The sequence below is a fragment of the Rhopalosiphum maidis genome, chromosome 4 (genome assembly GCF_003676215.2).
Source record: "Rhopalosiphum maidis isolate BTI-1 chromosome 4, ASM367621v3, whole genome shotgun sequence".
Taxonomy (NCBI): domain Eukaryota; kingdom Metazoa; phylum Arthropoda; class Insecta; order Hemiptera; family Aphididae; genus Rhopalosiphum; species Rhopalosiphum maidis.
The window spans coordinates 30,053,343-30,070,735 of NC_040880.1; the positions used below are offsets into that span (position 1 = coordinate 30,053,343).

At 24.9% G+C, this 17,393-nt stretch overlaps 3 protein-coding genes across 4 annotated transcripts in view; 2 read left to right on the top strand and 1 right to left on the bottom strand.

The window, feature by feature from the left end:
* The first annotated feature begins 780 nt into the window (after positions 1-780).
* LOC113559899 (iron-sulfur cluster assembly 1 homolog, mitochondrial) lies at positions 781-3,904 on the top strand. The gene is made up of 5 exons (XM_026965683.1): positions 781-1,047; positions 1,129-1,182; positions 1,251-1,356; positions 1,590-1,747; positions 3,710-3,904. Exons 1-4 carry the CDS (start codon positions 970-972, stop codon positions 1,736-1,738), a joined length of 387 nt encoding a protein of 128 aa, XP_026821484.1. The 5' UTR covers positions 781-969; the 3' UTR covers positions 1,739-1,747; positions 3,710-3,904.
* On the bottom strand, positions 1,950-6,237 carry LOC113559880 (protein PFC0760c-like). The gene is made up of 8 exons (XM_026965663.1): positions 5,987-6,237; positions 5,104-5,861; positions 4,477-4,590; positions 4,356-4,416; positions 4,176-4,276; positions 3,954-4,066; positions 3,347-3,475; positions 1,950-2,179 (listed from the first exon to the last, which is right to left on the bottom strand). Exons 1-8 carry the CDS (start codon positions 6,050-6,052, stop codon positions 2,052-2,054), a joined length of 1,470 nt encoding a protein of 489 aa, XP_026821464.1. The 5' UTR covers positions 6,053-6,237; the 3' UTR covers positions 1,950-2,051.
* Positions 6,238-6,430: 193 nt separating this feature from the next.
* LOC113559847 (solute carrier family 26 member 10) overlaps positions 6,431-17,393 on the top strand; it is a 56,283-nt gene continuing 45,320 nt past the window's right edge. Inside the window, exons 1-3 of one of the 2 annotated variants that reach the window (XM_026965632.1) lie at positions 6,431-6,717; positions 6,774-6,982; positions 7,062-7,134. In XM_026965632.1, the coding sequence (XP_026821433.1) occupies positions 7,112-7,134 (23 nt within the window). In that variant the 5' untranslated portion in view covers positions 6,431-6,717; positions 6,774-6,982; positions 7,062-7,111. The remainder of the gene's footprint in view (positions 6,718-6,773; positions 6,983-7,061; positions 7,135-17,393) is intronic. The other variant, XM_026965640.1, reaches the window with a different exon arrangement.

The window sequence follows — 17,393 nt, forward strand, 5'->3', positions numbered from 1 at the left end:
AAAAAACTGACTAATTATTTTTTTTTTAGTCTGAGTACGGTGATGCTCCATAGTTAGAAATAAACATAAGATAAAAATTGAATCGAATGATTGGCAATATGTATCGTACTATCGTGTATGGAAAACACCGGGAAACCTAAAACAACTTTAATATCAAGAAAACAATTTATCTTTATTAAAGATATATTTGTATAAAACATTGAATAATTTGAACAAATGTTAAATATGCATTAAAATCAACAAAATGACCCAATAATGCTAAAAAATGCAAAATAAAATTTTCAGCTTTGAAGCACCCGTTACACGAAACGAGTTTTGTGCTTGTAAAGCATTGTCTAAAATCAAACAATAAAAGGTGCACTTTGCATTGGAATTTGATATCCGAGCTCTATGATCATAAATAATTTCCACTGATATGTTTTCATAGTTCGTTAAATGGGTCTCAAATATAAACCTTTTGTAACCATGCGGGCACGCGGCACGCATTAACGCTGTACTTGGACGTGCGGCACTGCTATAGTAGTTAAGCTGAGAACTGAGTAATGAGTAGCAACTGATTTTTAGATTTTTGCTATGCGAATGATGGAATGAATTAGTTATTGTATAGTTTGTTACGTCCTAAGGATAGTCGATTGTGAATTAATTTCTATACATTCTATCGTTCACAGGTGAAATATTGTTGTACAATTTTTAACGTCTAACTTTTGACATAACTGTTAAATAACTGATAAAAAAATATGTCCCATAAAGATATGATAAGAGATAACACAATATTATTTATCATCATTCATTTTCATTGCATTATATTGTGAATTCGTAATTCGTGTTATAACTGAGGAAATTATTTTTAAATGTTATTTTTGTACTTTCGCAGAAATATATTGTGCAAGTTGCAAATTGCGGCCACCGCGTCAATAAATAACAATTTAAAAATGAATTTATAATTCATATTACAGCCTATAGGATAACATGGCCGGACGTATAGTGTCAGCCTCTATAAGAGCAGTAGCTGGAAGTAAAAAACCTATTAAGGCTGCTCTTACCTTGGTCAGTATTAAATAAAATTCCATTATCTTAACTTAAGGAAATTATATTTTACTAGCAATAATATATTATATATTTTTGCAGACACCATCGGCTGTTGATCAACTAAAAAAGATACTGTCCGGAAAATCAGACTGTGTTAGTTACGCTTTTATAATTTATATATTTATTGTAAGTATTATTTATAAGTTGTTTAAATGTTATAGATTGGTCTTAAAATTGGCGTTAAACAACGAGGATGCAATGGTTTAAGTTATACATTGGACTATGCCAGCGAAAAACATAAATTAGATGAAGAAGTTGTACAAGATGGTAAATTATTTTAATAGATATTATTATATTATTAAGCTATTTTTGAGAAATTTTGCATTTATAGGATTTGAATGGATATAATTATATACACTATCCAATGAGTATTTATATTGGTTTCATTATAGTAGGGTGTCAAGTAATGATGCAGAACTAATTTATGATAATATTATGTTTTCTTCTTGTACAGAATATATATAATATGTAAAATAGATAATTATTTTTATGTATTCTAGGAATTCGTGTGTTTATTGATAGAAAAGCTCAGTTGACATTACTTGGAACTGAAATGGACTTTGTTCAATCTAAATTGTCTTCAGAATTTGTGTTTTATAATCCAAACATTAAAGGAACTTGTGGATGTGGTGAAAGTTTTAACATCTAAACTTAAGAAGTACGTTATAGGAAGGCATTTTTAAGTAAAAACATTTTCTTTTAGATATATATATTATATTATCATAATTATAAAAAAAATATAAAAGCTATTTAATTTTCAAATTCAAAAGTTGTTAAATAATACAATAATCATGCATATATATTTCAAAAAATGTAAATGATAAATTATGAATACTTGAGATAGATCTAAATGTATTAATGTTTATTACTGAGAATTTAATTAAAAATAAAATATTTAAAACATAAATGTTCTTATAGAATTTTATAGAACAATAAAATAAATTTTAAAAAATAATACACATTTACGATAACTTTGGTTGTTGTTTAAGTTCAGTAATATTAAGTATTTTTGAAGGGGTTTTATTTTTCCGCAATGCTTTTTTGTTTTTGTTTAATAATCCTTCCGTTGGTAATTTTTGTTGAGGATTTTCTAAAAAAAGTAAATAAAAAATTGATTAGAAACTTTTATTATTTAATACTTAAGTTTCTACATTGATTTTATAATTCTAGTTAGTCAATGTTATAGCCTAGTAGAGTTACATGGAAACCACACTCTTGTACTACCTTTCCATATCCAAACATGACCCACCCGTTGAATCCATACAGTGTTTTGGTTCCCTAATATTGACAGCAAATACATTGGTTACTACATTTTTGTTGTTGTACAATACGGTTTGTTTATGAATTAAAAATGTAGTGATTTCACATTTGTTTAAAATGATACAGTAATAATTAGATAATACTTAGTCGGGGAAAAAAATATTTCCATAATATTAAAATATAGATTTTGTTATTAAACTAAATTTTTTTTTAAGAATCTTATGCCATTCCATAAGATTTAGCTTAAGTTTTAGGTAAAGACCGATAGATTATTGTCCATTTCCGCACATCTCCCACCAATGACCCATACTATTGGGTAGTCTCTAAATTAAATTTAATAATATTAAAAATTAGGAATATTAGTTGTTTAAATTCATACATTGTCTTCATGAAATGTCTGCTTGCAAGGTGGGGGAAGTTTGGTCTCGCTATTGCCGGAGTGGTCAGTTGGTATGAGTGAAAAATGATTATTCTTTTTTGATACAGGGTATAGTATCTTAATGTATGTAATAAGGCATAGGACAATGATAATAAACCAGTAATTAACTTTAAATCTCCAGAGAAAATGTAATATTACCAATATTTTCTAAATTTGTAATTTTTCTGATAAAATGTGTTCCATTTAAAATAAAAAATGAATTGTTATCTAATTAAATAATATACAGTTTTGATCACATTATATTAAATATTATTGGTATAAATTAAATTCATTATTATTATTTTAATTCTTTATACATTGATTTTGTAAAGACTATATAGTATTACAGTTAATATAGCTGATTATTTTCTAGTGGGAAGTTTTTTAAATATTGTTTAATTAATTTTGGGTTATACATTTTTAATATTATTAATTAATGGCTTTAGACTGCATTATTTATTACTTATTTATTTAAAGACAAAAATATAATCCTGGGTCTAATTAATTTTTAAACATTTATTTTTATTAAATAAAAAATTAAATAGAATAAATGTATTATATTTATTAAATATAAGATACCTGAAGTACATGATTTTTCAGGTGCAATCAGATGATATCTTTCCATATAATGTAGTGTTGAAATAGAATAGTTATTTGGAGATTTCATGGTTGGTTGTGTTGTTGGCACAAAATGTTTATTCATATCAACTGAAATAAGAATAAATATAATTTACTTTTATTTATATTCAATAAACATATAAATATATTAATTGATAAATTATTACCTACATAATAAATATGATTATATATTATTTGATATCATACACTTTAATACCATATACAATTTTAGAAAGGATGACTTAATATATTTTTGTATATGCATATACACCATATTCAACAAAAATAATAAAATAAAAAATTGATTATATTTTTTATTTTTAGGTTTTAAATGAGTATAAAGAAAAGATAAAAACAAGATGGGAGTGGATGAATAGTCAATGCCATTAACATAGTTTTTCATTTCAATTAGATGCAGTAAACTTATATTGTTGTCAATAATTTATGTGCTGTACTGTTACTATTAGACAATGTGAATTGTTATTTATTTCAATTATTAAAGTTGTTGTGTTTATTAAATTTAAACGTATCTCATTAGAAAACACAGCAACCACGAGTCACGACTTACATTTTATGGCTTGTTCAGGTGATAAGTACTGCATGGCAAGTGCTTGCATTTGTAAGCTGGAATCTATTTTACTATTTTCGGGTAACATAAAATGTTTGTATGGTTCAAAATTCCTAAAAGACAAAAATAAAATTATTAAAATTACCTAAAGCCTTATAAATGTAATGTCTTCAGTCAAATCAAATGAAGCCTTTAAAGTCTAAAGAGTAATATATAATTTACTTTGGTGTAATTGTCGCTGTAGGTTTAACACATTCTATTTGTTCAGCTACATTACATTTTTGTTCACTCTTATTATCTTCAAGTAAGTTATTTACTTGCCCCTTTAATTAAAAAAATAAATAACTATAAAATTATAATAATTATTAATTTAAGAAAAATTTAGAAATGTTTGCAACTTACAATAATATTTTTATACATTGTCCATCCAACTTCAATTTTTTTGTCATTTTCTTCACATTCACTATATATTCGAAAAAAAAAATTTCAATTTATTATTTTATTTATTATTTACAAATATTACCTATTTTCACTATCCTCAGATGATGATTTCATATCAATATGAATCGATTGTTCAGGAGATATTGGATCTTCAATTACTTGAACATCATTTGCATTCAAATCAAATGATTCATCACTAGGGGAGAAAAAAATACATAAATCTTAAACTAAGGTAAATAGAGTTATATAGTAGTGCAACCAGGATTTTATCAGGAGCCTATTTTGTTTGATGAACCCAATTTTGCAAAATTTTTATCTAAGTTCAATTATTGTTTTAATATAAAACCAACTACTACAAATAAGTTATTCGTTGATAATTTGTCTATATCAAAGTCAAGATAAAGGGCTTACAAACTTTTTCATTCGAGTGCAAATTAAAAAAAATCAAAAGCTCTTAGAAGAGAAAAAAAAAGTAAACCTATATCAGACTTTAATTTTGATCCCCTATTTTAGGTTAAATAAATAAACTTAATAAACTATTTTATAATGTCCCAAGGTAAAGCTCTAGGGCTGTGAAAATAATTTACCCAACATTTATTTTTAATCTACTATGTTTAGGACTTTCCCATAGGCAAGTGTTGAACTCGACTATCAAGTATTAAATTAAAAATAGTTTGCTTAACAGCATGAAAATAAATATTCCATGTACCTTATGATGGAGTATGTCCTTTCCTTCTCTTTTGTGTTATCTTTCTCATCTTTACTATTATCACATCTAGTATTAACTGGAGTTTTTGGTTTTTCTTTTTCTATAGAAGTAATATCTGGTTTACCTGAATATTTTAAATTTTGTTTTGGTTTGGTTTTGTTTTGTACAGTTTCAGATTTTTTTAGATTGGTCTGTAGTTTTTCTGAATGGTTATTGTGAGAATATTGCGAAAGACATTTTTCTTGAGTTAAATCATTTTTAAACACTTCTGTGTTTTTAGAATCATTATCTTTTTTACAATGAGCATTTTCTGAGCAACAACATTTATGTTGAGTTTGCTGATTAGATAATACAGTGACTAACAATTTCTGAATGGTTTCTAAAAGAAATTTCATTTGTTCATTTTGTAATTGCATCATGCTGTAAATATCTTTGACAGTTGGTGTGTTTTGGCAGGCGCACTTGTGACATTCGCTACCAGACTTGTAGGACATTTTATCTGAAAAGTGACCATAAGGATTTTGATCACAATCACTGTATGATGAAGATCCATAATATTGCTTGTTGCGTGGTTCATAGTAACGAGTGTCTTTATGTACTGGAGGTGAGCGATTTTGACGATTTTTCCATTCACTATACGTTTCATGAGTATTTTGATTGTTAATATATGGTGGGTGTTTATTTAATGACTTTGAATTATTTTCTGACGAATCAAATACGACTGATAATTCTGGGACTTCAGGTTTGGCTGACAATTCCTAAAAAACATTATATCAACATTTTATAAGCATTTTGATGATAAAATATATTTTTTTTTAACAAAAAACCAATTATAAGTATTAGCAGAGAATTGGAATAGTTATTATTGTGAAAAAGGATTTACTTGAAAGTGTGTGGGCTTGGGTGCCTGACGAGGTTCGAGTTCATCGTTGAGAGTATTTGAGTACATCGTACGAGTTCGTTCAATAGATAACAATTGACACGCTTAAAACAAAATGGTAAAAATATCGTTACTCTAAATCTATTCCTAATCAAGTCTTTAGTCTTGACATAAGTATAAAAATATTAAACACTTAAACAAAAACGATACTTTAAATTGTATTTAATAAAAATAATTAAATAAATACTTAATTCTTACTAATAAAATAATTGATAACGATTTTCCCGCTAAAAATAATCATTGTGTTTGTAAGTGATATATAGATGATAAAGATATTATCTATGAAGTGATATCCCTTCCATATTAAACTTTATTTATTTATCTTTAATCAATACGTATATCAAATTTTGATATCTTATTAGTCATTAGCCGTGGACGGGACACGTTTGGACTGTATATCCTCGGTCCGTGCCCCGTGGTGTCGCGGAGTGAGGAGAAATGACAACTATCATTTTAGATTTAGCATTTTAGGGCTTTAGGCTTTAATGGTCAACATGAAATGAGTAACGTACTGCTAATAATTTTTTTCTACTGAATAAATAATCATAATTATTTTTTTCGTTCAACGTCAGTAATTACTAATTAGTCATTCAACCATGACTAACCATGTATCTACAATTATTAGTATATTATTGTCTAAGCAATAAATCTAATTTTTCATTCTTATTATTAAAGTAAGTCAAAAACACAATACTTATTTTGTTATTAAGTGTAACGTTTTGTCTTTAAGTTTAAGTTTAGTTAGATTTTCAAACGAATAATCAAGTCAATTAATTGTCAGTGTTTACACATTCACTGGTTTCAATGCCATGCACACCACACTTAAGGTCAAATGAGGTAGTAAGGTTTACTTCCTAATTATGTAAAAAACAGTTATGCACTATGTTGAATCACTTAACTCAGATTAGCGGAAGAAGAATGATTAATTTTTAAAATAATGTATAAATAAATTTAGGAACTTAATATTGAAACAAATTATAAAAAAATAGTTATATTATTTTTGCTTTTTAATTTACAGGACAAAGTTTTCTTTAGTTATATCCTTCCTATTTAAATTGTTTTAACAATATGGATGATGATGATAAAAAAGGGTAAGTTAATTCTTATTAAAATTGCATAGATGTATTAAATGCTTGCTTATACAAACGTATAGTTCTTATGTAACATAAACAATTATTTGTAAAGTAAAAAAATTTGTGTTCTTTAATATTATATATTTTTTAAACAGTTTCTTAAGGCTGGGGTACTAGGTTAATTATTTCCTAATTATTTTGATAAATTATATAATAGTTGATGTTTTAGCATTAAATAGTTAGAAGATGATTAGCTTAAACTAAAACAATTTACAAACATAAGTTAAAATTTTTCTAAAACGTTATTTTAAATATAAATATAATTTTGATCAGGCAAAAAAGAGATTGCTATGATTATATTTTAATAAAAAAGAAAAAAAAACTAATGTATATTTACTTTAAATTGTTATATACTTATATAAATTAACTTGTATATCAAAATAATATTATTTATAAGTCCCAGTTAGCTAGATAAATAAATAACTGGATTAATTATTTTAATATTTAACCTATCAATACCCCAGCCTAAGTTATTGTTATTGTATGTTGTTATTTGATCTTTATTCTTTACATTATTATTTATTAATAATTGCACTATTTGATTTTTTACATTTTTTTTCAACAATTTTATTTATATAATTTATACAAGTAAGAATTAATTTATTTACAACAAATTGTTTTGTACTTAATTATTATGTTATATGAGTGGGTAGCTTATTATTATCATATTTTACTTTATTTTGTATTGATCTTAGAAAAATTTAATTAGAAATTAAATTAAATTAAAATATATTAATATTAATAATGTCAAGTATCATAAATTCATAACCATCATCAATTATAATTTTTAATTTAAATATTTTTGTTTTTTTTCTATTTATCTGTTATTCATTATGATATCGGGTAATAATCTTTGAGAAAATATAGTATAGGTATTTATAATCTTTACTGAACGTTATACTGAATGTTATTCCTCATTGTGTTAATACTTTATTCTATTGATTAACAATGCATTTATGCATTATTATTTTTTATCATAATAATGAAATAAAAAAATTATTCTACATACCAATTGTATTAATTAATCTAGCTTAAATAAAATATACAATTCTGAAACAGTGTTTTATTTTGTTGTTAACACAAACACATGTTAAATATTATCTGGAATTCAGCATGTAATTTTTAGCAAGTCAAGGCAATTAAAAATTTAAAATACATTTTTATATTAAAAACTTAAGAGTAAATAAATACTGGTAATATGTTATTTTTACTACCTGCTGTAGTAAGACAAACCTATCAAAATAAGAAGGGGCTAATAATATTCTTTGTTGTGATCATATAGTTAGGTAAGTACTCAAAAAATGTTATGGAAATAGTGTTCTAATAGTTAAACACTTAAATTGAATACTAACATTTAGTTTAATAATTTAGGAAAACATAAAAGCGTGGAAAGTTACTAGTGTTATTACAAATCAACTAAAATTTAATTTTTGGATATAACCTAATAATAAATTATTTTTTATTTTTTAATGCATGAGATTTTAAAAAGTATGCCTTTAATATTAACTCTGTTGAGTATATTTATTTCTAAATTTGCAAAAAAGCATATTTAATTTGAATATAACAGTCAAATTTAAACAATTTACCTAAGTCTAAACACTCTTTAATGTAGTTAATAATATTTTATGTATTAATAATGGTTTACAATTTCTTTATTTACTTACATATTTTTAACATTAAATTATAGGGGGGCAATTGAGAGGCAAAATAAAATGTTTGGGGGGATTTGGCCACTCTGGCCCCTGTGTAGCGCCTCATCTGCCAATAAAGTAATAAATATATACAAATTACAAAAAATAATGAAAATTGTTTATTCATTAAAGGTTATGGTGCCTTTAGTAAAAAAATGTAATTAAAGAAAAAATGATAATGTAGGAATCAAGAATTTAAAAAGATTTATGAATAAAATGATTGGGAATTACAGGAGTTACAAAAGGAGAAGGAATATTAGAGTAGATGATATGCAAGGATGAGTACCATTATTTGTAAAAATTCGGAAACTAAGGTTAGTATCAATAGTATCATTTGAATAGGATGATAGACATTTATAATTAATATTTTTAACTAAATTATAGCTTTTTAATTTATTTGTAGGCTATAGTTTGACTGTGCATATGAAGCTTAAGGAAGGAGTAGAATTTTGGCCGTGAGGCTTTTTAAGAATTGAGGAAAGAGCATAGGACTTTTTATCCAGATGAGATCAAAATGACAAAATCATTATAAAATTAGAGATCACATATTTTTTTAAATCATCAGATCACTGCGACACTGCCATGTTCATGGGATGTTTTACAGATTGGAGTGGGTAGTGTGGGTACAAGGATATTTTTGAAGAATGAAGATTGAAAAATAATTATTAATTCAAATTCTCAAAGTTTACAGCATTATTTTCTATTAAAAAACTTGAGTTTGCTTGAATCTGTGACACTAAAGTTGAGGCAGATCGCAGATAACACTAAGAATGAATATTAGAGAAAAAGGTAGATAGAAGCTATGTACTTGTCATACCACTGTCAGGAAAGTTACTAGTGTTATTACAAATCAACTAAAATTTAATTTTTGGATATAACCTAATAATAAATTATTTTTTATTTTTTAATGCATGAGATTTTTAAAAAGTATGCCTTAATATTAACTCTGTTGAGTATATTTATTTCTAAATTTGCAAAAAAGCATATTTAATTTGAATATAACAGTCAAATTTAAACAATTTACCTAAGTCTAAACACTCTTTAATGTAGTTAATAATATTTTATGTATTAATAATGGTTTACAATTTCTTTATTTACTTACATATTTTTAACATTAAATTATAGGGGGGCAATTGAGAGGCAAAATAAAATGTTTGGGGGGATTTGGCCACTCTGGCCCCTGTGTAGCGCCTCATCTGCCAATAAAGTAATAAATATATACAAATTACAAAAAATAATGAAAATTGTTTATTCATTAAAGGTTATGGTGCCTTTAGTAAAAAAATGTAATTAAAGAAAAAATGATAATGTAGGAATCAAGAATTTAAAAAGATTTATGAATAAAATGATTGGGAATTACAGGAGTTACAAAAGGAGAAGGAATATTAGAGTAGATGATATGCAAGGATGAGTACCATTATTTGTAAAAATTCGGAAACTAAGGTTAGTATCAATAGTATCATTTGAATAGGATGATAGACATTTATAATTAATATTTTTAACTAAATTATAGCTTTTTAATTTATTTGTAGGCTATAGTTTGACTGTGCATATGAAGCTTAAGGAAGGAGTAGAATTTTGGCCGTGAGGCTTTTTAAGAATTGAGGAAAGAGCATAGGACTTTTTTATCCAGATGAGATCAAAATGACAAAATCATTATAAAATTAGAGATCACATATTTTTTTAAATCATCAGATCACTGCGACACTGCCATGTTCATGGGATGTTTTACCAGATTGGAGTGGTAGTGTGGTACAAGGATATTTTTGAAGAATGAAGATTGAAAAATAATTATTAATTCAAATTCTCAAAGTTTACAGCATTATTTTCTATTAAAAAACTTGAGTTTGCTTGAATCTGTGACACTAAAGTTGAGGCAGATCGCAGATAACACTAAGAATGAATATTAGAGAAAAAGGTAGATAGAAGCTATGTACTTGTCATACCACTGTCAGGAGAAACAAGGAATCCGTTGGCGTTAAAAGCAAAGTCAAAATATATTTAAACTGTGAGAACAGAAAGAAACAAGTATTAACGTGTTTCACCGTTAAATATTTCGGTAAATATTTTCGTGAGTAATTTTCAAAGTTGATGTTATCAAAAGTTATTCGAATGTGAAATATTCTGTAAAACTATGGAATCAAATGTATTGGCTATTGGTTTATTTACTAGCGCTTTATCTCAAAATGGACGATTCGCTGCTTAAAGTGTCATGAACATAAATTTATGAATATTTAAGTGGCATCAATGTCAATTAACTTTTTAAAATAAATTCGATCCAAAAGAATATAATATATATTGGTCATAAATTTATATATTTTTATTTTATGTAGAACAATTTATGAAATTTAAATTTGTTTAACTTTTAAAGGAATCATCAATATTGCAATGTATAGTAAAATTCATTACATTTAATTTGATTTGTGTCATTTATGAAGTAGGTTAAGGTACCTACTGTAATATTACTCTTATTAAATAGTTATTATGTACGATGTACGTATGTTGTAGTCACTTCGTGAAATTAATCTTTTCACGTGATGTACATTTTATAAAATAGAAATTATTTTTCCACACTGCATATTATCGATATAACTTTTAAATTTTAATATCGAAAATATTTCACGAAATAATGGTAACTTTTTCATAAAATTATCTCTGTAATTTTTTCTTAAGTACTTATTTACTATATGAAAAAAAAACATTTTTTGCACATAAATATTATTATTTATTTAATGTATAGATATACGACTATTAATGTTATATAGTAGGTACCTTGATACCTTGGTAGTTGTATTGTATTTGTCATATTTATAATGCCATACAAGATTTTTAACTATATAAATTCAAGTTGTTTTTATTTAAAAATGTTAAGTTATAGAAGTATACAGTAATTTGTTTTAATTTGTATTCATTTTAGGAATTTAAATCAGTACCTAGAATGAGTTCTAACATCGACTGTAACATTTCATGTTATATCTTTAAAATTAGTAGATCGTTTCGTTTGGATTGACATTCATTTTTACACGAACAACTTAAGAATTATTAATAACCTTCTGATATACATAGAATCGTTTTAGGCAAGGTTAATTATTTTTATTTATTGCCTCGTTTATCTAAAATAGAATGTGTAGTAGCGTACAACGTGTTACATTATTTTTTTGAACTATGATTAATATAAATATAAAAATTAAAATATAATTTAATTTTAATCATATTAATAATCGTGCATTATTTCATTTGAGTGTAGAACATTGTAACTATTTTAAAAGTAAGGGATGCAACCGCTACCTTAATCCCCCCAAACGCATTAAAGCATAAAAATAATAATAATAATTGTGTGATAAATGTTTTATTTTGCGAAGTGAATAAATATACACAGTGTGAAAAAATTACACGATGGTGCAGTAAAAATTCATGAAAAAAAGATAATTTCGTGAATTTTATTGATATTTTGCCAAATGTGAAAGAGTCGTGTTCATTTTCCGTTTTATGACAACTTTTCAGTCAAATATAATTGGTGGATAATTTTAGGTCTCATTTTACTTACTTTATTGTCTTATGATTTTGTCAGTGAAATTTTTCGTTGGCTGTTTTTTTGTGTGTAAATTTAAATCATTATCAGGGTTGACTTCTGAAAAATTTCGAATTACTGAAAGTCCAAAACATCAACATAACAAAAAAAAAATTCGAATTACTAAGTTATGATAATTTTTGTTTTTTTTATTATAATTATTAATTACTTACCTATTTTAGCAAATAAGGTGACATTAAAGATATTTATCATTTTTAAAATATAAATATAAAATTATTATAATAATAGATTATTATTTTTTGAAGAAATCAGTGATTATTATTAAAAATAATAAGCTATTAGCTAAATTTATGCATAATAGTATAGTGAATTATTAACGAAAGATTATAATAAATACATTTGGTGAATAAACTTTAAATTATCATGTGTTGGTAGTCAGTTTTCCTAAAATTTTGTATTACCTACTAAGTGCACTTAAATTAATTATTTTTATTACCTATTCGAATTATTGCTAGATTTTCAAGAGAACGAGTATTTACTTCAAATTATCGAGAGTCGACTGTACCTACGTTGTGTGGTGGCAATTCTACAAATTGTGTGAAAAAGTAAAATCAAACAATTTCAGTGATTCAAAACGACTTTACAAGAATAACGGTCATGCTTTATAGAATGGTTGGGTATTTAAAAAAAAATTCTTATCAAAGATGAAAGTTGTTTTTGGGTCAAATTGAAATTTTTAAATTAATTTTGAATAGGTCATACCAGAAAAGTACTTAAACATTTTTGATTATTTAGACTTCATTCAAAATTCTGAAAATTTAGAATATGTAAAACTGGATTTCAATGTAATTTGATTAATCTTCATCTATAAAATAAAAAATATTACTTATCAAAATCTAATTATTTAGCGAGGTGTAGTTGAGAGTTTTCATCATTTATAGACATTAAAGTAGTATTGAGTTTGTCTAAACTGAACATAAACAATATTAACATATTTGTTTTAGGTTACATATTAATTTGAGATAGTTAATGTATAAGACTTAAAGTGATATAAATATTTGTTAAAGTACTGTTAAATTCAGTAGCTGTAGCGTATATAGTATACAAGGGGGTTGTTTGGGGGTTATGACACTCCCCTTGAGCCGTATCATATATTCGCAATAGGTGAGTTGATTCCCGAGACCTTTCTCATGTATTAGTTATTAAGTAAAACAATATTTAGTAAAATATTCAGCCTATTAGCATAACCCAAGAAACACCACGAGGAAGTTGGCTGACAAGTTTCTCAAAAATGTTGTTTTTTCATATTTTGAAAATCATTCAATTTTTATTTATTAATTATTTATTTATTGAATTATATTATATTCATTATTATTAAAAACATTTAGTAGTAATTAGGTAAAAAATTATTATTAAAAACATTTAGTAGTAACTAGGTAAAAAAATATAAAAAAAATTTAGTAATTTGGTAAAATATTGTAACACATTGTTTTTATAAATTGGTATCTGGTAATGATATTACCAGTAAACCGTGACATCTCTTCTCTTAAAAAAATTTGTTTTTCTTGTTGTGTTTTAGATTTCTTAGTTCCATTATTCCTGCATTAATATACGTTTCTGATTGTACTTCTAACAGGTCATTTATACGTCGCGTGCGACGTGCAATGATTTTTTTTTTTTTTTTTTAAATTCGCACGTGGTCTTGGTGGATATAAGAGTGAGTTGTAGTAACGGTTGAACTCTTTATACGGTCGTAAACTCTTTACTCGTGCATTCTATTGATTATTGATATACAACAATAGGGATCAACTCGTACGTACCCTCTAATAACCCGGGAATCAACTCAACGGTGTCGGTACAGGTAAACAGGTACCCGGAAATCAACTCGAACACAGCCCATATATTACATTATTATTACATATATATTATATTTCTATTGGTCTGTTAAGACTTAATGCCTAATGGATTAGCATCTTTAAATATTCATCGTGAAGTCGAAGTAACACTAGAAGTTATACAAGTTATACAAAGTTAAAATTTTATTTTATAATTATTATTATCTATTGACCATACTATACTGATATAAAGCATACATATTAATTAATTTAAATAAAAGTTATAGTTCATACGTATTATACCTATATAATATTTAATGTTTATAATTTACACCCCCCCCCTTAAGAAAATCTTAGCTACACCACTGGTTAAATTATCATATTTTCATTAAGAGTTTTTAACTTGCTATTTAAATTTTAAAGTTGGTTTGAGGGTTTATACTGCAGTAGACTGGCGAATAATAAGATTACGAAATATCTCATGTAAATGTTGAATGATTAGTTTTTTTTCTGAATCGTCATTAATAATTATTTATGCTATTATCAAAATGGTTTAAGTGAAATTCATTTAAAATATTTATGATCTAACGTTTTATGGAATCACTAGTTAAATGGTAAAAATAAATTCTTATCAATGTTAAATATCAATTTAAAAGTCAAATATATTTTGCAAACTGCAGGGGGAGTAATGCACACCGGTCATTCGTTAATTTACTTTAGTGAATGTTTTTTCAGAGGTGAGCCATCGTTTATTTTTTAAAATAAATTCGTATGATCTATTGTTCATGGTTTTCAATAAAAGTAATGGAAGTTTTCTAACTTTTATTGGCTTTGGGAATGATTTGTATTCAATACATTTTTGATAAAAGTGTATGTTATACGTGCATTTTTAAATGCATTTACAATAGTCACTTGCAGCCCTTAAAGTATTTTTACTATTCCAAGATTACTGTAGAATTTTTTACGAATAGTCAAGATATGCATACTATGTAACAAATTCTGTTTCAACTGTTACATAGAAAAAAACGGATGCACAATTATGTTTAAAGGTTGAATTTTAGGAATATGCTTATATATAACAGTGTTGTGATATTATATAATTATAACCAAATAAAAGGTTTTATCTCTAATAGATTCTTATAGTTTATTTTTAATAAAATTAATGGACATGGGATAAATAACTTAATATTTTTATGTGTGCAATTTTACTATTTTCTGAGCAAAGCGATCTGTCAGCCTATATTATTAAGTGTATTTTATGATATATTTATATTTCTATATTATAGTAATCCATTTTAATTTTACTATTAATATTATAATATGGTAGATTGAATAACTTTAAATATTTTAAAAATGTCATTGTTTATATTAAATATGATAAAATACGTATAAGTTCTAAATTCTCACGAAAAATTTTTTGAATTAGGTACAACATAACTCAAATTGTTATTCTTTGTTTACGTATCTAATTTTGTCCAAATTTAATTTAAGTTGTTTTTGAAATAGTTTATGCTTATATATTTTTAAAATTTTTTGGTCTTAGTATGAACTATTTACATCACCTTGTATTAATTTTTTAAGGTTTTTCGACCTAATGTAGATTTTTTCTTTAATAATTCTAGGAAAAAACAACATCAAATACCTATAAACTCTATAAAGAGTCAAAATATTTATAATTTAAGTAATAAATTATACTTTTTTTTTATAGAAAATTACAAAATTATAATTTAGATATTTGGTAATAATTTTAAGTATTTACGGTTATTCGTTTTTAAATAGCAACAAAATAAGAAAATTAGTTTAATTAAATATATTTAATTATTATTTGTTATAATATTTTTTTAAAAATGATAAATTACCGACTTAAAGTGATGTTTGTAGATTAATAATAATTATTTATAAGAATTAGATTGGTCGATGAAATTGATTAAAATAGGTGTGTAATAGAATAAGTTTTAAAACGATCAATCCTAATATGTTTTTAATTTCCGAAAGAATTAATTATTTTTACTTTGTTATTACATTTCTGTGTTTTATAAGTAATCTTCTATTGGCATTAAAATACTAGATCAAATGAAAGATAACTTAACTCAAAATATATAAGTTATATTAAAAAGGATTATGGAACATGCTTCAAGATGAAATGTTAAAAGGAAAATCTGAAACGTGTCTGTTTTTCCGTTTTTCGAAGACTTATCCTAAGGAAATTAATGGAACTTCAAGTTAGTTATTTATTGTGTTTGTAACAAGTGTAGAAGTTAATATATAATATAATATAATATATATGTATAGATATTTTTATTTAAATTCTTGAATCTATTTGATCTATTTTTCAGCACACTAGTATTATACATGCACATCGCGTTATGTTAAGTTATTGAGTAAATGCGAGTCAAGTCATGTGTATAAAAATATCTTTGTTGTATAATTGATAAGTAAACACTCAATATCTACAGTTCTTATCGGATCAAAAGTAGATTTCAATGAACACAATACACTAATACCTATCTATTTATTTTTCGTTAGTATAATATTTTATTGTACAATGTAGTAATGCACATGTATTTTTCTAACGTTGGTTAGGTTACTTCGTACAGTATGTATTACCTACCCTATAATATTTATATAAATTATATATACATGTATATAGTTGAATTTTAAATAAAATAAAATATAATATTAAAATAATATATGTAACATTAAATAAATTATAAAATTTCAATAAAATTAAAGGAGTAGGTAACAATAATTATTTTAAAATTTTAATGATTATAATATTTTATTATTAAGTTAGAACTAAGACACAATATCTACTTTCGATTAGTATTATTGGTTTTAATTTTACTCAAGTCGCAATAAATAAATAAAATAAAAAAATAAACGTTATTAATTTATTGCCAATCTCGTAAAAGTAATAGCTGAGCGTGGTTCATTTAAATACACTAGAAGTATAAACTTGATTAGTGTTTGTTTAAGTTATAATTATTTATACCGTTTATACCATTACCATATTATTGTTTGTAAATATATCAATTTATTGCCCCATTTCTGGTATTTCAGTATTTGTGCATTTGACATTTTAAATAATCCATTCAACCGAGAAATTTATTATAACAATACTTGTGTTTTACGATTATCACTGATTGAAGAACGATGTTA

Excerpts from the sequence above, each read along its gene's own strand:
- LOC113559880 (XM_026965663.1), bottom strand. The coding sequence starts at position 6,052 with ATGTACTCAAATACTCTCAACGATGAACTCGAACCTCGTCAGGCACCC. Across the intron at positions 5,862-5,986 it reads CCAAGCCCACACACTTTCAA|GAATTGTCAGCCAAACCTGA; the intron begins GTAAATCCTTTT and ends AATGTTTTTTAG. Across the intron at positions 2,180-3,346 it reads TGAAAAATCATGTACTTCAG|AAAATCCTCAACAAAAATTA; the intron begins GTATCTTATATT and ends TACTTTTTTTAG.
- LOC113559899 (XM_026965683.1), top strand. The coding sequence starts at position 970 with ATGGCCGGACGTATAGTGTCAGCCTCTATAAGAGCAGTAGCTGGAAGT. Across the intron at positions 1,048-1,128 it reads TTAAGGCTGCTCTTACCTTG|ACACCATCGGCTGTTGATCA; the intron begins GTCAGTATTAAA and ends ATATTTTTGCAG. Across the intron at positions 1,183-1,250 it reads TGTCCGGAAAATCAGACTGT|ATTGGTCTTAAAATTGGCGT; the intron begins GTTAGTTACGCT and ends TAAATGTTATAG.